The following is a 23,210-nucleotide window of genomic DNA, read 5'->3' on the forward strand; positions in this document are numbered from 1 at the left end:
GCCAATCGATGCAGAAGGCTGAATCGCTGTGGCCCGTTAAAATCGAACGGAGGAGGTGGCTTCTTCCGGCTGGGTCCAGGAGATAGCTGTGTAAGTTGAAGGACGTCGGCTGTCGAATTTGTGGCTTTAACAAGGTAAGTCAGGAGGGCTCCCCGGCTCGGACCTAGTACCTCGGCTTTGTGGAGCTGAGCTAGACTGACCGTTTCTGATTTGGGAACTCCACGAGGTCTTCTCTTTGGGAGTCGAGAACTGTGGGGAATGGAAAAGGGGCTAGAGAAAATGAGGATCGAGGCCTAAAGGCTCCTGCAGCAGCTGGGAAACCTCAGAGAGCAGCGGTTAGGCTCAGCCGCTTTCCGAAGACTCTTAAATTGCTTTTTCTAGTGGGAAAAGATGAGACCCGTCGCAGAAGTCTCCCAAGGTCACCCACGGATAAAAATTGAATGAGGACTCGGACTTCTGACCCCATCTCTCTTTTCGCCTGTATGGCTGTGGATGTTTGTTGACACTAAGTTTTGATTGAGAAATTAGCAACCAAGCCTCCTTTAGTTGTGCGGCAACCTTTGTCAGAGCGAGAGCTAGTGTGGCCTGGCCCTTGCTTTTTTCTCCAGGCCTGCGCACGATAAGCAAGTTAGATTTCAGTGTGTGTAGGAACAGCGAAAGGCCTTCCTGAGAGGAAAGCTGTAGCTCTCTCTTGTGTTTGGTTTTACCCCTAAGTGATGAACTCACCACTCCAGGTGGATGTCCAATCAGACAGCAGAATAGCAATATCGAAGAACAGGGAAAAAGCAAGGGCAACTGGTCATTTTAGGCCTTTAATGAAATGACCATTTTATAGGCAGAGACAGGCTTGAAAGGATTGGTTATATTTAATACTGGTTAGTGGCTTAATTAGAAATAAATGAGGAGATTCATCTACTTAGACCTTCCCATAAGCAGCGTTTAACATTAAATCACAAGTTCACAAGGAGTGTTAGTTGATTTTCTCCTTCATTTACATAGCTTTCTAAACTTAGGTGTGACAAAGACAAAAGCAAGTTTCAGTTCAATTATTCCATAAAGGGTACTCCAACATGAGGGTTCCTGATCTTTGCCCTAAAATAACTTGCCCTTTGTTGAAAGGTGCAGACCTAGATGTTTTGAGGCTTACATCCATTGTTTATCACACCAGCAACATTTCCACTGCCCATCTGTCTCAACCTTTTCTGAGTTGATCTCCTTTAAGACACTCTAAATTTCAGTTCCTATACCATGCCCTTTCCTAGGATCAAAGTTGTTTTGAGAAATATCAAACATCAGCCTTCTATGTTGTGTAAATTAGAGTGAAATTTAAAGCATCATAATATTGTTTCAGTTGGACACCACTCCCTCCTAAAATGTTTTGTTAGATACGAGGTAATAGGGGTTATCAGTTATTGAGTTGACGAAGTTAAGCCATGTTTTCTGTAGGGTTTCTCAAGAACCGGCATCAGACTAGACCTGGTGGCGCCCGCCTGTAATCCCAGCGGCGTGGTAGGCTAGGGAAGGAGAATAAGGACTGGGGATGCAGCTCAGTGGTTAAGCACCCCTGGGTTCAATCCCTAGTACCAAAAAAGTATCATGAAATGAATGAAAAATTAGCCTATAATAGGTTTAGTAAAATGAAACAGTTGATATGAAAATACATCATAAAGGGTTTTTTGTTTGTTTGGTACTGAGAATTGAACCCAAGAGTGCTCATCACTGAGCTACATCCCAGTCCCCCCCCCCCTTTTTAAAAAATATTTTTAGTTGCTAATGGATTTTTTACTTTATGTATTTATATGTGGTGCTGAGGATCAAACCCAGGCCTCACACATGCCAGGCAAGTGCTCTTCCACTGAACCACAACCCCAGTCGCCCAGTCCCCTTTTTATTTTGAGATGGGGTCTTGCTAAGTTGCTGAGGCTGGCCTTGAACTTGCAGTTTACTTGCTTCAGCCTCCTAGGTAACTGATATAAAGCTTTCTTTTAATGGAGTCTTTCCTAATGGTGTTAAACTGGTCAAGGCCTGTGAAGGAATCTTAAAAAGTTTGGATTTTCTTCATTGATCCAAGAACCTTTCTAAATCAGTTTTCAAATTAAGGTCTCAAATTTTCATTGCCAATTCTTTGCAAGTGAATGCTCCTGCAGGCCTTTGAATGGTCAACAAAGACATGCCAGTTTCCATAGCAACAACTCCCTCTTCCATTTCAAGACCTAACTGAGTCATTGCCACTGCTTACCAATCTCCACCAGAGATCAACCTGATTGGTCTGTGTTGCCAGTGAACTCACAGTGTGCCAAGTTGTGGTAGATAGGTGGTCACACATATGAATTTCCAACTGATATTCTGATATTTATGGTGACCTTTTGAACATGTCTTTTTTTTTTGGGGGGGGGGGTACTGGAGATTGAACCCAGGGGTATTCAACCACTGAGTCATATCTCCAGCCCTTTTTATTTTTTTATTTTGAGACAGGGTCTCCTAAATTGTTTAGGGCCTTGTTAAGTTGCTGAGACTGGTTTTGAACTTGCAATCCTCCTACCACAGCCTCCCGAATCACTGGGATTATGGATGTGTGCCACCATGCCCACCTAATTATGTCTTGGTGGCATATTTTTTTGGGGGGGAGGTGTATATAATTACATTTGATTTTCTGTTTCCATTACTTCAGTGTTCATTAGAATTATCAGTGGCTTTGTTAAAACAGATTGCTAGGCCCTAGAGTTTCTAATTCAATTGGTCTATGGTGGAATCTGGGAATTGGCATTTCTAACAAGTTTCCAGTGATGCTGATTCTTCTTAGTGGTCTAGACTACACTTTGAGAACCATTGATATGCTCCCAAGATCCAGAAATTGGATTTTTTTTTTTTTAACATTACCTGGGGACCCCTTTCCACATCGATACACAAAGTTCTATGCACATTATTATTTCCTCCAACAAAATCCTGATGAACTTTTCAGTTTTTCCATTCATAACAGGTGTTTTTTTGTTTGTTTGTTTTTGGTACCAGGGATTGAACTCAGGGACACTTGACCACTGAGCCACATCCCCAGCCCTATTTCATATTTTATTTAGAGACAGGGTCAGGGTCTCACTGAGTTGCTTATGCGCTGCTTTTGCTGAGGCTGGCTTTGAACTCATGATCCTCCTGCCTCAGCTTCCCAAGCTGTTGGGATTACTGGCATGTGCCCCCACATCTGGCTACAATATATATATTTTTTTAATGGGATCTTGCTGTTTCCCAGAATGGCCTCAAACTCAGATCCTCCTGGTTCAGCCTCCTGGCATGGTGACACACATCTGTCATCCCAACTACTCAGGAAGCTGAAACAGGAATAATATTTCTGTAAAAAGAAATTCCTAGAGGAAAAATGAACTAGCTAAATGGAAGAGTATACAAATCATTGATACTACAAGTTGTGCTTTAGGAAAGTTGTACCAGTTTACACTCCCAAGCAAACTTCTATTTTATGTCTACCAGTTTTCCTTTTTTTTTTTTTTTGGTGCTGGGGATTGAACTTGGGGCCTTATTTTTCCTTTCCTAAGATAATTAAAATGTTTGCCCAATTTTTTTCCTGGACTTTTTGGTTTCACTGTTCATTTCAACATCCTTTATCTATTTTGGAATAAGAAGTTAAGAATTTCAGCTTTCCCACCATCTTCAGTGGCTAGTATCAACTCCATTTAGTAGATGATACCTTGTCTACCCTCCCTTGGAAGTCCTAAGTGACTTATAATAGGGAGCTGAGAGTTAAGCTAATTGGTTTCACCTCTCTGAGAAAATTTGAAAGTATCATAGGCTCCAACTTTCAACTAATCTTAAAACTGGTTAATTCAATATACAGTATACTAATGTGACTAAAACCTGGAATTAAAAATGTTAAGCTATACTGGTTCAGGGTGAACTTAGTGACTACTGTGTTCTTTTCCTATGCTGGATGATGTGACATATTCTGGGGTGTTTATGAAATTATAATCAAGGGGCTGGTGTTGTAGCTCAGTAAGAGAGCTCTTGCCTAGCACGTTATGCACTGGGTTAAATCCTCAGCACCACATATAAATTAAATAAGGGTATTGTGTCCATCTACAACTAAACAACTTTTTTTTTGTTTTTTAAAGAAAGCAGTCAAGATGAAGTCCTACTTCCAAAAGCTCCTCTTAACTGGCAAGGCTTTTGTCACCATTTTTGCTACTCCTGTGTTGGATGAAACATAGATGAAATTTTACCACAATAGTTATTTGCACTGACTTTAGAGTTTTTTAACTAAGAAAAAATCCTTATTTTATTTTAAATTTCTTCAAAACCAATTTATTGTTGCTTTCTTTTTTTTTTTTTTTAAGATTGAAATAATGGCAGGTCCAGAAAATGATGCCCAATTCCAGTTCACTGGTATTAAAAAATATTTCAACTCTTATACTCTCACTGGTAGAATGAATGTAAGTATTGACGATATCTTTAAGGAGTTGTATTTTTCAATAATATGGGTATAACAGTAACTTTTATTTATATTTTTCTTTCTTTTTCAGTGTGTACTGGCTACATATGGAGGCATTGCTTTGGCTGTCTTATACTTCAAGCTAAGATCTAAAAAAACTCCAGCTGTGAAAGCAACATAAATGGTAAGTTGACATTTCCAAGTCCATAACTAAGCCACTTTGATGTTGGGGGCCTCCCTCCCCAACTATAAAAGTAAACTATTGTCATTTTTTGCAAATATTATTGCATATAAGCAAGCAAGCAAGCAAAAAATTGCCCATCTTATTAATCTATTTTTGTTCTTTTTAACTTTTTTAAAAATGTATTTTATTTCATTTCCAATAGTTTTGGGCATGTCTTTAATTTTATAACTATTTTCTTATGATTTGAATGCACATATTCATTGACATAGGAACTATACTTCACAGAAAAAATCTAGAATTTTTTGAAGATAAATATTACAATGAATGTTTTTGAGTATGAAGTATAGTCTATATCTATGAATGTTTCCTTAGGCTGAAGTGCTTTCCCAAAGATTATGGGGTACCAACTTTGTAAGGGTATGTCTTGTCTATCCAATGTGGAATCTTGTTTCTAATTTTTGCAAATTTGATGAGTAAAATAAACTTGTGTCCCTTTTTTACTATTTGTATTTTTCTTAAAATTGTTTTTGTCCTAATTGGTTAGACAACTTGCGTATGCTCTTTACATAATACTTTTTTTTTTTTTGGCAGTGCTAGGAATTAAACCCAAGGCCTTGTACAGCCTGGGCAAGCACTCTTGCCACTTAAGCTGCTCCCCTAACCTTAACTGACCTTTTGTATACAGTTACATATGTTCTTTTCAGTAGTTTCTTTGCTAGTTTCAGTTTTCAAATAATGAATTGTCTTTTCCCTGAACCCCATAAAGTTTATTTTCTTATATTTTCTCCTCAGACTCCATTTGCCCATTCTTCTTTTGTATGTATGGTGCTGGGAATTGAACCCAGGGTCTTGTGCATGCAAGGCACATACTGTACCAACTGAGCTATATCCCTAGCCTCTCACTTGCCCATTCTTAAATGAGTAACTATCTGTGGCGTTAGTGGCAGGTAATATTCAGGAATCCCCAAATCCACATCTTTATCTAATATAGCTCTCCTTCAGAGACTGATTTTCTTCTGTGAAGTTTTTCCAGTCAAAATTGTTGACCTTAGGGATTGCATATTCCAGAATGATCCATGGCTTCTTCTTTACAAAGAGGTAGTATTTTGCCCAATTTTCTATGCAAGTTAACTCCTAATTTGGGGAAAGTGGTAGTAGCCTCATAAAAAAATGTAAAATTATGCCTCAAATTTTAAATAACAGATGGATATCTCCTTTCTGCTACTTAAAATGTTACTTTATATACTTGACTGTTGGAGTAGTTTGCCTTTAAGATCATACTAAATTTGTTGGCAGTTCTTTAAAGGTGGAGTATTAGGTTAAAATGCATCAATCTGAGCAATACCTTGTTTAGGCCTTACCTGTTCGAGAATCTGATGAGGGCTGCGTTTGTGGCTCAGTGGTACAGCACTTGCCTAGCATGTGTGAGGCACTGGATTTGATTCTCAGCACTACACAGTAAGTAAAGGTATTATGTCTGTCTACAACTAAAAAAAAAATTTAAAAGAATCTGATGAATTTACATTCAGTTTCTGGGGATTTAAATAGTCCTATTTTGTAATTACTTAAAAGTAGTATTGGAACACATTTATGTCAAAATTGTCTTTGCTTTGTTTATAGGATTCTAAAATGTGTGACCTCATCTGTTAAGTTCCCATCCCTGGAGAAGCTAATGTCAACTCATCATGTAATATTCAATTTGTACAATAAATTATGAACCTGGAAAAGCTGGTTGTCTTTATTTACAAGATATCAAAAATATAAAAACTGTACAAAATGCAACAAAGGCAAAAACTGGCAGTGACTTGGTCTAAATCTTTTAGTTTTCCAAAGCAAGGCTCAGTACTGGAGGTAAGCAACTGAAATGTCTGTCTGACTTCAAGTGTACTAGGTTGTATATGTAGCCATTTAGCTGAAGTAGAACATGATAGCTAAATCTCTTCACCTGTTTTTAGAGTGTTTTGGTGCACTCGAAACTCAAAAGGTATAAATTGAGATGTTAGTGGGTGGTTGTACTTCATCTACATCTTAGGAAGGAATTATAGTTCACCCTACCCAGTTACATAAATTCCACTAATCATGGGCCAAGAAAAATGTTAGTGGGTCATTTAACATAGTACTTGAGTGCCATACAGTAACTTCATTTTTACAGCAGAAACATACATGCTCATAGAATTCTTCAGCTAAAATTCAAGACAGTATTATATTTCTTAATTTGAATCTTGAAGCAGGATGAATTTTTAAGATCAAATTTTTTTCTAAACATAATAAATTAAAATAGCATTTGAACAGAAAATGCATAGTTTCCACACAATCCAAAGCACCATAAATGTCCCCTCCATGAACATAGTATCTCTCTTATTCAACTAACGGAAATTAGTTAAATGTGGTTGCTGTAGAAACGTGGAACTGTCCTGTTCAGATTTTCTAAGCAGCATACTTCCAGATCCATATAGACAAAAACATTCTTTGTAGCTTAAATATTAATCACTGAGGTATTTGCTTTTTAGTCTCCCTTTTTCAAACAGTAGCTTCCAGAAGGTCTTTAATACCGATGGTTTATTGCGGACTATAAGCTCCTGCAGCTAGAACCAAATTTCTTCGAGTAAAATGGAGGTGTACAACTGGTGTTGATTTGGTCATATATGTACCCAATAATAACTCCTGTGAATTCTCAGGTAAATTTATATGCCCAGTGGCTGTAGTAAAGTCATCAGTCTCTAAATCTTCAAATGCTTTGATGGCATCCCATAACCGAACTGTATTATCCATTGAACCTAAGGGGAAGTCAAAGGAAACCATTAGTTGCATCCATCATATTTAGATTCTGACATTTTGCTGTATATATTTTATGTGTTTGCCACAAAGCCATTACCTGATGCCAAAATTTCACCATCTCTACTAAACCTAAGTGAACAGACTGTGTCAGTGTGGCCTTTTAATTCTCCAACCATCAAACCATGTCCAATATCCCAAAGGAGTACTCTGCCATCCGTTGCTCCTGTAGCCAGGAATCTCCCATTGGGAGAAAATGTCAAGGAATGAATTGGTCCCTAGAAAAGAATTCCATGGAAAGTATCAAAGTAGAGTTAAATATATCTAAGGAAATAAGACAAAGTTAGAATTTTAGTTTAGTGGTATGAATGTTATCTTTAAAATGTATGAGTCACTGGTTAGTTTAAAAAATACATTTATCTGGAAAGTATCTTTGAGTGCTGGAATAATGAAGTTTTATATAAAATACCTTGTGTCCAGTGAAGATCCTTACACAATTACCATTCAGGACATCCCAGAGCCGCACAGTTCTGTCTGCTGAGCCCGTAGCAACATAATTTGAATTTGGATGAAATCTGGTACAATTCACATCAGCAAGATGACCAGCAAATATCCTTAAAGGCTGATAATGGTCTGTAGCCCAGAGCCTTTTAAAAGTTATGAAATATGAAAGATGATAATTAGGAGTTATAACTGTTAAATGCCAAAATAGATGGGTTCCCATTAAGCCAGCCAACTATATGGAAGAAGATGGAATGACTGAGACATTCTTTAGAAAAAGAATTGATCTGGTACAAATCTTTAGCTTTCATAATTCTTTTTTGAGAGAGAATTTTAATATTTATTTTTTTAGTTTTCGGCGGACACATCATCTTTGTATGTGGTGCTGAGGATCGAACCCGGGCCACACACATGCCAGGCGAGCGCTACCGCTTGAGCCACATCCCCAGCTCCTCATAATTCTTTAATTTTATGTACTTTCTGTATTTAATATTCTATATTGCCCCTTCCTCCTCTTCGCTCCTAGTTTAGTCTAAACCATTAAAATATATTTTCCCCTAGTTTTGTGTACCATATAATTAGTTTCTAACCTGAGCTACCTCATCTGGAACTTTTAAAAGAGACAACGATAGGGAAACAAAGCTACTCAAAGTGGTAATGGAAGAAATAATCATCTAATGGGGGAGATTTTATAAGCTAACTTTAAAAAAAGCAGGACTCTTGGTATAGACATATTGATATGGTAACTCCTGTCCCAAATTCATTTTCAAATAATAGCTATAAATTCAGATGTTCTCCAAAAGTTGTTCTTTCTTAAATAATGGAAGTGAAAATTAGTTTGGATAAAGTTGGTAATGCTCAACAAGAAACCAGTATGTTCACTGAATAAACACAATCACAAGACTACCATGTTCTTACCGAGCTACTCGGTCGTGGCCCCCTGATACAAAATAATATCCATATGGAGAAAACTGTGTGTCCCATACTGGATAGTTGTGTCCTTTATATCCCACCAAGCAAGTAAACGTTTGAAGGCTCCACAATCTAACAGTTCCATCCTCTGAAGAGGAAAGCAGGTAGTTCCTGAGAGAAGAAAAATTGGTACATTCCCAGATTATATTCCCAAAATAACATTTGGTTACCTGCCCAGATTTTTCCTTACATTTGAACATTAAATGTAACTTATTAACATGTTACATCACTCTCAATTTATACATGGAATTCACAGATACCAAAAGCTCAAAGTACTAAACTATTGTTAAAACCAAATGTTAGCCTTGACATTACTTATAATGAACACCTACTGAATGAGATTATTTAAAAAAATAAATAAAGGGATAAATGTCAGTTCTTTAGAAAAAAATAATGTTGGGTAATAAAATGTATAGTCAAATAAGCTTAATTGGGAAAGTTTAAGAAATGTGATGCTGCTTTGGGCTGGGGATGTGGCTCAAGCGGTAGCGCGCTCGCCTGGCATGCGTGCAGCCCTGGTTCGATGCTCAGCACCACATACAAACAAAGATGTTGTGTCCGCCAAGAAGTAAAAAATAAATATTAAAAAAAAAAGAAAGAAATGTGCTGCCATGTAAAACTCAACAATTTTTGGCTCTAAAATGGAGATGCTATTTTCCTATTCTATATAAATTGTTTAAGAATTAAAGAGGGGATTGGAAGTGTAGCTCAGCAGTATAGCATGTGCTTTGCATGTATGTAAAGCCCTGGGTTTAATCTCCAGCACCCACCACTGCAAAAAAAAAAAGGCTTTTATGGGCAGTGGGCAGACTACAAACATGGTAATAATACTCTACAAGGATAAATACAAAACCTGACAGTTTTCACTAAAATCTGAATGAAATCAAATAAAAATGTATCATGATCTGTCTGGGGCTGGGGCTGTGGCTCAGCAGCAGCACACCTGCCTGGCATGTGCAAGGCACTAAGGTCGATTCTCAGCACCACTTATAAATAAATAAAGGTCTATCAACAACTTAAAAAAAAAAAAAATATATATATATATATATATATATATATATAAAATATATTAAATATATTATCTGTCAACAACAACAAAAACTCATTCAAAAAGTTTCATAGAGGAGGGGCTGGGATATATAACTCAGTTGGTAGAGTGCTTGCCTCACCTCACATGTACAGGCCCTGGGTTCAATCCCCAGCACCACGGGGGGTAAAAAAGTTTCAAGAGGAAAATCTTAATAGATTGAAAGCTATTATCTAGCTAAGTAAGATACAGATGGTCTTATGAATATAAAATACCCAACCCATTACTATACATTACAGATCATGAAAAAACAGGTAAATAACTACATACATACTTTGGAATCATATAGCTAAAGGGAAGAAAGACCTAAAATAGCAATAGCAATTATAAATTTCCTTTTAGTATCTTCTTAATTTTTGACATGGTCTTACTAAGTTGCCGAGGCAAATCTCACACACAATCCTCTTGCTTCAGCCTCCTGAGTAGCTAGGATTACAGGTACACATCACATACAACAGTGCCTGGATTTCTTAGTATTTTTTTTTTTCCAAATATGTTATAATGTCTACAGCCATACCACCCTGAACGCGCCCGATCTCGTCCAAATATGTTATATTTTGTGCATGTACCAGTATGGAACAACAAATCCCAAACATGATGTATAAATATAGTACACCAATAAAAATATGGAAAAACAAAGAAAAAAGGCAGTCTTTGGTACTTTTTTTTTAGTTGTAGATGGACATGATATTTATTTTATTCATTAATTATTTTTATGTGGTGTTGAGGATCAAACCCAGTGCCTCACACATGCCAGATGAGCTCTCTAACTCTGAGCCACAACCCCAGCCCTCTTTATCTTCTGATTATACAAAAGATAAAATTCCTGTTCATAGTTACAATGCCATTAATATCAGGAATTTATTTTTTATGTACCAACAGACACAACGCAAGGACTCAAGCAATTCAACCCCTAATTAGGGTTATACAAAGCTAAAGCTGATTTTCGAAACCTAGTTAGCTCTGAACTGTGCATCTTTTAAAAAAATTTTTTTTTAGTTATTGACGGACATTTATTTCATTTATTTACTTATATGTGGTACTAAGAATCAAACCCAGTGCCTTATACATGCTAGGCAAGTGCTCTATCACTGAGCCACAACCCCAGCCCAGAACTGGGCATCTTGAAGTCTATAAATTGAGGTATATATGAAGTTGCTATCTTGTACACCAGTACCCCAAAATGAATTAGCAAATGGCAAGATTATAAAAGGTTATAAATGAGGTCTGGGGTTATGGCTCAGTGGTAGAGCGCTCGCCCCGCACATGCAAGGCCCTGGGTTCGATCCTTAGCACCACATATAAATAAATAAATAAAGTTTTTTTTAAAAAGGTTATGAATGACAGGCAACCATGAGATTTTTCTAAGAAAATTTTCCAGGCATTTGTACTATGCTTCCAGATATTACCTCTATAATATGGAGATAATATAAAAATACCTTCCAGATATTTTTATATTACCTCTACATGGTATAGCAGTATTTAATTTTTATTGTTTGTATTTTACCTATCTGGACTGAAGCTGGCTCCATAGACAGGCCCACTGTGACCATATAAAATCTTCAACTCACTTGCAGTTTTCTCATCCATGATTCTTTCTAAGACATCGTCTGATTCTTTGTCTATGAGGTTAAGATCTAAAATGGTCCAGAAATATTTTTTTAAAGTACATTAATCAAAACATTTTAAGACAATCACATTATAGTTCAGGAGAAGAACTAACATTTGAACAGTTCTTCCTATATACCAACCACTGTACTAACATGTCTAAATTAGGTGATATCATCCCAGTGTGTAGAAGATGAAACTGAGGTTCAGAACAGTTGGTTTGCTAGAGTGCACACAGGTACTCAGTATTGGAACTAGATTGAAATTCAAGTTTTTCCATTATACCACAATGTTTTACAAAAATGAAAACTATGTAAAAAACCTTTATAAAAATGGAATTCTGAACTTATTAGATCTTTTTTACCCAATTTTATGGCTGAAACAAAAAGTATTCTTCTACTATTTAAGATTTTAAATAGTAGAATAATACTAGCACCCCAGTCTCCTAATAGCTATTCTGATGCTTTTTCACTGCTGGAAATGTTAGCATCTTTAAAGAAATTAAGTGAATTTCTGAAAAAAATCAGTATCTCCTATGTATATTCCATGGAATCAAGACTGGTGTAGACTAATGGAAAGCTCACACCCCAAAAAGTCATCTCAGTTACCTGATGCTTGTTTGACACTACGAAGCTTTTTGGGTGTCACAGACCAGACTCTAACTGTTGAATCTGCAAAACCTCCAGCAATCAGACTAGAATCATCAGTGACATCCACTGCAGTGAGGCCCTGCCAATAAAAAGAAGTTTTAGACTAAACACTACTCTTTTAAAGGAAAAAAAATACAACCATATGTTAGAGACTTCATAATGATGGCTATTTTTCTCGTATAAAAAGATCATTTGAGGGGCTGGGGTTGTGGCTCAAGCGGTAGCGCGCTCGCCTGGCATGCGTGCGGCCCGGGTTTGATCCTCAGCACCACATACAAACAAAGATGTTGTGTCTGCCGAAAACTAAAAAATAAATATTAAAATTCTCTCTCTCTCTTTAAAAAAAAATTAAAAAAAAAAGATCATTTGAGATTATATTCCCCTATAAAACCCATGTCTGAAAGCTCTTATTTGAAAAACATGTTATTATTTACCCACTTTTTGCCCTCTCTCTATGGAGAACATAACAGGAAGCAAATGTTGTTTTTTTGTAGTTTACTGAATATATCATCAGTAGCTTATTGTATCTATTAAGATACGTAGGATTTTTTGTTGTTATTTTGGTTTTGTTTGTACTGGAGATTGAACCCAGGGGTCCTCTGTCACTAAGCTATATTCCCAGCCCTTTTTATTTTTTATTTATTTTTGAGAACAATATACAACTTATGGCATGGATTAATTAAGACACTTTTGGCTGCAGGTGACAAAAATCCATATCAAACTTTCATAAGGGGGGGAAGGGTCTGGGCCCACATAAAGGAAATGTCCAGAGTTACACCAGCTTAAGGCATGGTTAGATCCAGGTACTCAAGACACTATCCAGTCTCCAGCTCTTTCCATCTTACAACTCAGCTGTCATCTCTGTCAGTTTCATTCTTGTGTAGTTTTCTCCTTGGGGTGGCAAGATGGTCCCCAACAAAATGGGCCTTACATTCTATAGGGTTAGGGCAACCAGCTGTAATCATTTAAGTGAGAGAAGAGTTATGCATCAGGCTCCAGGGGCCAGGCAGTCCACTCTTCAATATCCCCATGGTTTCATCCATAAAATGGGTGATGTGGGATTTGAAAGATAGTGCAGGTCAATAAGGAAATTAGGAAGTCTGGATTCCATCCCTATCAATGTGTGACCTTGAATTAGTCATTTCATTTCTCTGGGTTTAAGTGTCTTCCTATTTTACAGTTACTCATGTTCCTGGTTTAAATTAAAGGTAGGGGGATTAAACTTCTTCTACCAAGCTTCTACCGGCCTGCAGGGTTTTGTCCTAGAGGAGTCTTAACGCTCACAACACAGGGAAAGCCCCATAAACAGGAGGGGATGCATTCTAGAATTTGGGGGGGCAACTCCAATTTCTCATTAGCTACGAATCCAGGCCACATGTCTCCATCTCATGTTCAAGAAACATGGTGGCCACCCCCAGTGGAAAAGGCCAGTTAGCCTGCTTTCTCTAAGAGATTATGCACAAGTCTGCCCACCTAACCCCTCCTGGTTTGGCTTAGCCCAATGAGGAAGGGAATGCTGCAGATATCACAATTCATATGCCAGTATCTCAAGCAACATATCCCTTTTCACTTTTTGAGACAGGTTCTCATTAAATTGCTTAGAGCCTGGCTAAATTGCTGAGGCTGACCTTGAACTTGAAATTCTCCTGCCTCAACCTCCCCAGTCGCTGGGATTACAGAAGTACACCACCATCCCTGGCAAGACATGTAGAATGCTTAATAAAAAATATTAAGTTTAGGGTTGGAGATATAACTCAGTTGGTAGAGTGCTTGCCTCACATGTACAAGGCCCTGGGTTCAATCCCAGCACCACAAAAAACCAAAAACGAACCAAAAAAAATATTAAATTTATATGAATTTTTATACCAAATTCAATAGGGATGAACCAGTCAAATGCTGGAAGAATTCTAATCAGTGAAATGAGGGACAAGTATAAGCAAGGGTCTTTTAAACATGGCCTTCTATCTATTCTCTATAGCATCCAATTCTCTTTTCCTATCTTTAAATTATATTAACAATTTAAATGACAAAATTCCATTTTAGTTAACACATTTACATTTCTCCTAATGGTAAATCACCATTTTATATGACTCTCTAGGCAGATATTGTCCAGTTATTTTACCAACCTGGTAAGCATTGAGGAAAGTATAGAAACAAATGGAGGGTAAGCAGTCTGGCCCAAGGCGCACTCGTTTGGTGGTTTCTTTCATATTCATTATCTTATCCAACTTATCTGAATCTTTCAATTCGGGAAGAGGGATTCTGTGGGGGTAAGTGGGGAGAGTGGGAATTACTGTTTGAATATTAACAAACTCGAATCATGTGTAACATATCTTAAAGCTCCATACAAATGCTGAGGTTTCTTCCTCACCTGTTTTGAGGTGGAGCATTGGGATCTTGTTTTTTGCTTTTGGATCCAATACTATCTTTTTTAGGCTTCTTCTTTTTAGGTTTTCCTTCTTCATTTTCTCCTTCCTCATCCTCATCATCCAAAGGTACCTCAATTTCTGGTTCTTTTAACAAACCAAAAAATACCTACAAGTCAAAAGAACCGGCATTTTTTAAATTAATTTTTTTGTTCATTAATATACTCTTTGCACATCTTTGACAGGATGAATCACAATTACAATATAGTAATTTATGCCCCAAGGCAGGGTTCTGAATTTGTTTACCAATAGCCATATGCCCCTTTTTCTTTACTAACAGAACCCTGATTTTATTGGAGTAGTTAAATCATTTCTGTTCTCAGGCTCCCTTGCAACTAGGAATGGACATATAACATAATTCTGAGTATATTGGGTATGGTTTACCAAAAAAAAAAAAAAAAAAGGTTTATCTCCTTGATAAAAAAGGAGACTCAGTCGGCCTTTTGTCCTTTCCCTTTTTCCTTCCTAGTAGTTGCAATGCTGGCACTGCAACAGACATTTGTGAGCACAAAGAAGGTCACATTCTAAAAGTGGTGGACCAAAAACTTGAAAGAGCCAGGGACATTGATGGCATTATAAAGCTATCATGCCAGTCCTAGAGGACCTTCCTCTGCATTTCATTTCACTTGAAGATAAACCCCTTACTTGTTTCAGCCACTGTAGTCAGGGTTCTGTTAATGCAATTATTCCCAAATCCTCACATATATACACCGTCCTTAGGGCATGAAATTTTAAATACAGTGTAAAATTATTCTCAAACTAGCTACAAAAAAATATAAATTATGTAGATGAAAATGTTATGATTTTTCATAATCTGCATTATATAGTTCTTAGGTTTATTCCCATACCTTTGATTTGTTTGCCTCTCGTTTAGCCTCTCCTGCCAAACTTCCCACCATCGCATCTATCTGTTGCTTACTACGCGGCATCCCATCAAAGATGTCAATGTAGAGGTGCTCCTGAACTATGTTCCATATCTGATTGTTCTGTTTCTCCTGAAGATGCCTCTTCAAGAGTTGGTACGAGTCACGGGAAATACGCAGAACAAATTTACTTGTTCGAAAATCCAACATGGTTTCATTCCCTTTCATGTGTTCCTTTTTGGTAAGACTAGATAATACTCGTAGGTCATCCTGGTAATAACATTCCTGATCTCCATGGAACCTGTTTCAGTGATTTTAAAAAGTCATTTTTCAATGTAATCATCAAGGGATCTGCCTTTCCCCCATATATTTATAAACCATCCCAGAATATTTTCAGAAAACCCTGAACTAAGCTGTAGGACCAGAAGTAACTCATTTAAAAATTACTATAATTCAGTTTCTAAATTTGTCCTAAAAATGACCAATTTAATCCTCTAATGAAATTTATCATTAACATTTTTAAGAGAAGAATTTGAAATAAACATCGTAAGTGAATGAAAGATAAGATACCCACCACTGGTAGACAGTTTCTTTTGTTTACCATCTTTGATAGACATTTGAGAATGTCAGAGCTCTTACTTTGCTGAATTATTTTTTCTTTAAACCCTACATTTTAAAACTTTATTATAAAAAATTTCAAACACATATAAAAGCAGAAAATGTTATATAGTGTATTCAATGTACCTATTACAGCCTCAACAACAATCAATACATGGATTCTCATAAATCCACCATTTTTAATTATTCCCAATGTTCTTAATAGCAAACATTTATTAAATACTTAAATTTAATACTATTACTAAAGAACAAATATTGATAACAAACAATAAGCATTTCCATTTACTATTCCAAAAGCAATTAAATAAAGCCTTCAGCCTTACAAACAATTAGTAAATTTAAATGTGCTTCTCTGTTTTAACAAATCTTAACTTTCCTAAAAAGTAAAATTAAAGATATATATTTGGCACTAAGAGCAGCATTAAAGAAAAATATTTATAAAACAATGACTATCTCTGGAGGCTGAGGCAGGAAAATTCCAAGTTGAAGGTCAGTCTCAGCAACTTAGCAAGTCTACCTATCTCAAAATAAAAAGGACTGGGGATGTGGCTCAGTGGTAGAGTGTCCCAGGGTTCAACCCCCAGTACCAAAAAAGAAAACAATGATTTAAGGTATAGGGCTCTAGCTCTGAGATACAATATCAATGGATTCCTAAACTATTACTTGTTACCCATATAGACTCATCATTAAATGAACTCAGAGTTTCTAAGATTTGAATGAAATTAGAAATCTCAGTCTCTTGGGGTTCATATCAATCACTGCCTATTACCTTCATCTGAGCATGGTGGGGTCCTGGCAAAGGCTGAGCTTGTCCATAACTGTCTGGGAGACAGAGTCCTTTATGATATTTCAGCTTCCTATCTTCCTATGAGGGGAGATGGCTATAACATGAGACTGGAAGAGCAAAAGGTATTTTTTTGGGGGGCGGAGGGAGTACAAGGGATTGAACTCAGAGGTACTCAATCACTGAACCACATCCCCAGCCCTTTTTTTGTATTTTATATAGAGACAGGGTCTCACTGACTTGCTTAGCACCTTGCCATTGCTGAGACTGGCTTTGAACTCAAGATCCTCGTGCCTCAGCCTCCAGAGCCACTGGGATTACATGAAGGTGCCACTGTGCCCAGCTAACAAGAGGTTTTTTGATGACAGTACTGTAAGAGAAATTAGCTTCCAGAGTAGAAGTTTTGTCATTGTCAACCTTAATATATTTTTTTTAAGAATACTAAGCTACAGAGCATTTCTATACTTTCTATGAAGCATCCTACTATAATAAATGTATACAATGACATAAGAGTTCTATTGTTCCTCTATCACTACCGTGTTATCTGACAAGTCCTGGCTTCAAGCACTATTACCTGCCTTAAAGAGCTCTCATTCAAACTATTAAATGCTGCTTTCCCTTGGCTTCTACAGCTCAACACTCTCCTGATTTTCTTCCCTTTTTCACTAGCCTTCATCTTATACTTGACCATTAAATGCTAGAGCTCCCCGAGGCTTGGACTTAGTTCTCTTATTAATTTTATATTCTCCTACAATCACATCCACATCCATCAATATTGCACATAACTCCAATGTATGATTCCATTCCTTACTTCTCTAAGCTCTTATAACAAGGGAAAAACAGGAAGAAGGGGAAAAGGTGACTATTGATTGATCAGGTTTGGAGGTTACTTAAATGAGTTGGAGCATATCTGAATTGCAACTAAAGACTATTCTCACACCTGACAAACCAAGTCCTTTTCCAGAGTTTTCTATGTCAGCTGAAGGGAATCCCTATGCATCTCGGGGGCCAGAAACCTGGGATTATCAATGATACTTCCATCTCCTTTACCTCCATATTCAATCCATCAAGTGTTTCATCAGTTGATCTATTTCTCTTTACCTCCACTACCACAACCATGATCTAGTCCTGTTTCTCAAATGCTATTAGCATTTGAGGTAGGACAATTCTTTAAGTATACTATCTGCCTATCCTAGAACATTCAGTATCCTTGCTCCTTCCCCTAATCACTATGACCACCAAAACAAATAAAAACAAAAAACAACATCTCCTTGCATTGGCAAATGACCTAGGGAAAGAAGGAATATCAGCCCTAATGAGAACCACTCAGAAATTTCTAAGACTGGTCAATCAATAGTCTCCCCACCATCTGTTCGCCATACCATGCAAGAAAGATCCTTGAAGTTGCACATTTAATAATGACATGGCCCTCCAATGACTTCTATAGCAGAAATGCCTCACTACCCCCAAATATCCAAAACACCTGAATATTGGCTGGGCACATAGACACCTAAGACCACATTCCCTACCTCCTTTGTATCTAGTATAACCGCTGGCTGAAAAATTGTAAATGTGTGTATCTTCTAGGAAGAATGTGGCCCTCCCTGCTGACTATAACACAGATATGACTACTTAGAGCTAGAAAGCCATCATGTCACATGGTGGAAGCTTCATGACAAGAATGATAGAGCAATAAGGCCAAGGGAGCCTGTATCCCCAACAATCAAGGACCCTTAATACCAGTTCTGAACTTTCCTACCTTTATGAGAAATAAACTTTGACTATATTTAAGTCTAAATTTAAGTCTCTTCTTGGGTTTTCAGTCTAATCTATCAGTTTCTTATTGCTCTTAGAATACAGATAAATTTTATTTATGCCATCATTATTTTCAGTGACTCTCAGCCAAATCCAATCCTACTCAATACAACTCTCTTCTGCTCTAAGGACAAACAGAATTTCAATGTGGTCTGAGAACCTATTGTTCTAGCACCTAACCAATTTTCCAGCTGCATGTTTTATCATAACCCACTCCGTTCCTTATTCCAACTACTGCAGTCTTCTTTCAGTCTTTGCAGCTACCATGACCCTCGTGCCACAGAGCTTTCATATATGGTTTTCCCCTCTTTTCTTTATCTGGTTAATTCCTACGCAATCTTCAGATCTCACCTTAAGTATGGCTTCCTCTGGAAGCTTTTCCTGACTTCTCCAATTCAATAATATCTTATGCTAGATTCACAAAGTACTTTCTGAATTGCAATTTTACATTTGTGTGATTACAGTTGTGTGTATGCATGTATAAATAAAATATATGTAAAAATCCACATACTTCTCAAAGAATGATTTTGCTTCATTCTCATGTTGATTATAGACTAGCTCCAAGTACATGTGTACAAATAGAGGATAAAAGAGTTGGGATAATTCTGCCCGATGGCAGTCCAGAGAACATTCGATGAAGTGTTTCAGTCCACTATAGTATTCTTCATACATTGTGGGGTCTCCTTGTTGGTTGTAGGCCGACAAGACAGCACTGACATCTGGCTGGTCTTCCACAGCTACATTTCCAACTGTTTAAAAAATGAAAGACAACTTTTAAGAAAATGATCTGATATGTACCATGTGACTACTGCTGTTTTGATATGGCTCAAAAGTAAACTGTTTCTCGGTTTGTCCCCTTTCCTCTCAACCTCTCTTCCCCAACCCAATCACATAATCTTTTAATAGGATTTTGCACTTGTTTCAGTTACCCAGGCCAAAACCCCTTCACATGTACACATCTTAAAATAAGTTTTCAAATCAAAACAAAAAAATTCAATACTTTTCCTAGAATTACATTATTTTTAAACACAAATTGTATAAAAGATCATATACGCAGGGATGAGGCCCTGGATTGAATCCCCAGCACTACACACATAAATACATGCAAATCAAACAGTTTATTAATCTCCTCTCAAGGCTCAGTGCAAACGGCATCTCCCACCACCAAGCCACCAGCTATAAACATTTCCCACTCTCTGAGCTACCCAAATAATTTGTGACATTGCTGCAACATTTTCTGTGTCGTGTGTGTGTGTGGTGATGGGAATTGAACCCAGGGCCTTGTGAATGCGAGGCAAACACTCCGCCAATTGGGCTATATCCCCAGCCCAACGCTTTCTATCTTGTGTTATTTTCATATGTACACATGTAAAATGTCAGCATTTTAGGATGCCTTTTATTATCTCCAAAAGATAATGAGTTGTTACTCAATTATATAAGCTTAAAGCAACCTCTGTAACCACTATTTCAAGGCAGAAAACATGGGTATTTAGTAACATAGCAATGCCAAACAATGATACAGTTGTCAATCAAACCTGACAATACTGGGTTTTGAACCTAAGGCCTTAGTCATGCTAAGCAAGCACTCTACTGCTGGGTTCACAGCTATGTCCTTCAATGAATAATGTCATCATTTTTTGGATCACTCTGATGGCTTCTTTTCCTCCTTTCTGGTTTCTCAGTTAAGATCTAAAAATAAGCTTCTGAAGTGCTGGGTATGGTGGCACACACCTACAATCCCAACCATTCAAGACGCTGAGGCAGGAGGATAGCAAGTCCGAGGCCAACCTCAGCAACTTAAGCCCTGAAAAACTTAGTGAGACATTGTCTCAAAATTAAAAATAAAAAAGGCTGGGGATGTGGCTCAGTGGTTAAGAGTCCCTGGGTTCAGTCTTCAGTACCAAAAAAATAATGATAATAAATGACTTAGCAAGGCCCTAAGCAACTTAGCAAGACCTGGTCTCAAAATTTAAAAATATTTTTTAAAAGGGCTGGGGATGTAGCACAGTAATAAAGTGTCCCTGAGTCCAATCCTCAGAACCAAAAATAAGTAAAAAGGCTTCTGAAGAGATAAGAGATAATAGCAATATAACAAACAATACGATTTGTTTTATAGTTCATTCACAAAATTCAGTATTCAGAAAAGATTTTTGGTAGAACACGCCTGCAATCTCACTCAGGAAGCTGAGAAGGAGGATAACAAGTTCAAAGTCTTAGCAAGATCCTGTCTTGAAATTAAAACGTGAAAGAAACAGTGGTATGTGCACATATGTGTGTGTGTGTGTGTGTATGTATGTTTGCGTGTGTGTATAAAGGACAGGGAGGCTGGGGATGTAGCTCAGTGATAGAATGCTTCCCTAGCAATGCTTAAGGCCCTGGGTTCAAACCCCAGTAACCCTACCACCCCAAAAAAGATTCTTCTCTGGGGCTGGAGTTGTGTCTCAGTGGTACAGCACTTGCCTGGTATGTGTGAGGCCCTGGGTTTGATCCTCAGCACCACATATAAAGAGATAGATAGATAGAAAGAAGATCCACTGACAACTAAAAAACTATTTTAAAAAAGATTCTTCTCAATCACATTTTAGCACATTTCTATTTATGGATTAAAATGCTATGTATTCAAACTTCACTTTTGGCAATGCTGCAAAGATTAGGCCTCCTAAGTACAGATTAACTTAGCTATGAGAGGACTGCACTGGATAATTTAATTCAACATTTATTGATCACCTTTGACATCTTATATCCCATAAAAGTTTCACTGCATGGACTTTGTGACAACAGTTGCTGAGAGAAAGTGGGGGACACAAGTGTCAGGAATGAATATAGAAGCATGAACTTTTCAGAATTAGGCATTTCATATATATCTGAGCCTCATAGTAACCTATTTAATAGAAAAAACTCAACCTTAGGAACAGGCAACACACAAGTAAAACCAGCAGGGACAAAAAGCTCTGTCCCACACCTGTTCCTGAATTTGTGGCTCTCAAATTCTGCCATATATTAATACTCCTTAAAAGCACTTATTGCAGATTCACAGACTTCAACTCTAGATAGTCAGAGCCTGGCCACTGATGCTTAACAATTTGCATCCTCAAAACATTTAACACTGGTGGTACGTGGCCCATATTTTGAGAAATATTGCCAACACTGTGTTCGATCAGTCCCTGGCTTAGTGGTCCAAAGCAAGTCCTCAAGAAATCTGTTTCCTCATCTCTAAAGTAGAAGTAATGTCTACCTCACAGTTCCACTGGGAAAATTAAAATATATAACTTAAAGTACTTATAGAACAATAGTAGAGAACCGTACAAATAGTGTTAGTGCGGACCTGCCCAAGGCTCAAAAGTCCAATAAGAGGAAAATCAAAAATCTGAGCTCCCCGCCTTTCTGCGCCCCTCTTCCCCATGCATCCCGCTGCTCAATAGCTCTGCTCAGCCTCTAGCTGGAATTGACAGCTAGGAAGAGGGTTTGACTGCGCAGCCGGCGCACTGGAGAAAGGGGCGGGCATGTGGCCCTAGAGGCGGGCCCAGGAAATTCAAAACAAGCCCGCAGAGGTGCAGGCCTGCCAGCCCCTGCCTTCCCGGCTTGCTCCCCTTTGAGCCGGTCCTTCTTCCCCTGAACACCGCGGCTCACCTTTCCCCGGAGCCACAGAACCTGAAGCTGATCCTGAGACGACTGTGGCCCCTGAAGCACCAGTGCTGGGAGGATCGGAGGCCGTAGAGCCGGGGACAGAGGCCGTGACCCGGCTGAGAAGCGCGCTCGCCGCCTCAGTGCCGGCACCGTCCACCTCTCCCGGGGTTCCGGAGCCCGCCACTGCCTCTTCCAGCAGCCGGGCCTCACGGCGCAGCGCCTCCTCGGCCTCGCGGAGGTTACTCTGCCGTAGGAATTGCAACACCGCCAGCAGAGTCTGTCGGTCGTGGGGAGCGCCGGCCTCTGAAGCAGCGGTGGGCACCGGGGCCGCCCCCGCCGGGGCAGCAGCAGAGACAGCCACCGCGGGCTTGGGGGTCCCGCCATCCCCGCCAGCCGATGACGATGCCGCAACGTTCCCGCCGCCGCCGCTGGGGCCGTTGTTGGGAGTGCCGCCGCTACCCTCGCCTGCGCCGTCGCCCGCCTGTGGAGGTAGCAGCGTTGGCGGTCCCTCAGGCTCTAGCTTGACCGCCACCTCCGTCTGCTCCTCCGCCAGCGCCGCCATCTTGCGGCTGAGCCACCTCGCGCCGTCAAGCGTGATTGCGTTTTCGCCACATGGAGGGCGGGGAAGAGCATTTCACGACATCTGTGGTAGGCAATTTACGGCAGGAGGAGGAGCGAAAGAGAAGGAGGAAAGGAATAGGCTTGAGAGCTACTTTCAAAAGTGAGTGAAGGGCAGGCAGGAAGTGGGAGGTGGTGACCGCCTATTACATTTGCTTGATAATAATTACCATTTATTGCTGGCCAGCTATATACACGCACTGTGATAGACATCTTACATGATATGTCATTTAATTCAGCAATC

The 23,210-nt window shown here is 38.6% G+C and overlaps 2 protein-coding genes across 2 annotated transcripts; one reads left to right on the top strand and one right to left on the bottom strand.

The window, feature by feature from the left end:
- The first annotated feature begins 23 nt into the window (after positions 1–23).
- Positions 24–6,349, top strand: Atp5mk (ATP synthase membrane subunit k). The gene is made up of 4 exons (XM_027930142.2): positions 24–134; positions 4,344–4,439; positions 4,530–4,622; positions 6,243–6,349. The coding sequence occupies exons 2-3, from the start codon at positions 4,353–4,355 to the stop codon at positions 4,617–4,619; spliced, it is 177 nt and encodes a 58-aa protein (XP_027785943.1). The 5' UTR covers positions 24–134; positions 4,344–4,352; the 3' UTR covers positions 4,620–4,622; positions 6,243–6,349.
- Taf5 (TATA-box binding protein associated factor 5) lies at positions 6,334–22,922 on the bottom strand. Its single transcript, XM_027930141.3, has 11 exons — positions 22,352–22,922; positions 19,233–19,470; positions 15,490–15,805; positions 14,587–14,750; positions 14,342–14,477; positions 12,174–12,294; positions 11,465–11,594; positions 8,817–8,981; positions 7,867–8,044; positions 7,498–7,675; positions 6,334–7,399 (listed from the first exon to the last, which is right to left on the bottom strand). The coding sequence occupies exons 1-11, from the start codon at positions 22,908–22,910 to the stop codon at positions 7,182–7,184; spliced, it is 2,403 nt and encodes an 800-aa protein (XP_027785942.1). The 5' UTR covers positions 22,911–22,922; the 3' UTR covers positions 6,334–7,181.
- Positions 22,923–23,210: the final 288 nt, after the last annotated feature.

The sequence above is a fragment of the Marmota flaviventris genome, chromosome 4, assembly GCF_047511675.1.
Source record: "Marmota flaviventris isolate mMarFla1 chromosome 4, mMarFla1.hap1, whole genome shotgun sequence".
Lineage (NCBI taxonomy): Eukaryota > Metazoa > Chordata > Mammalia > Rodentia > Sciuridae > Marmota > Marmota flaviventris.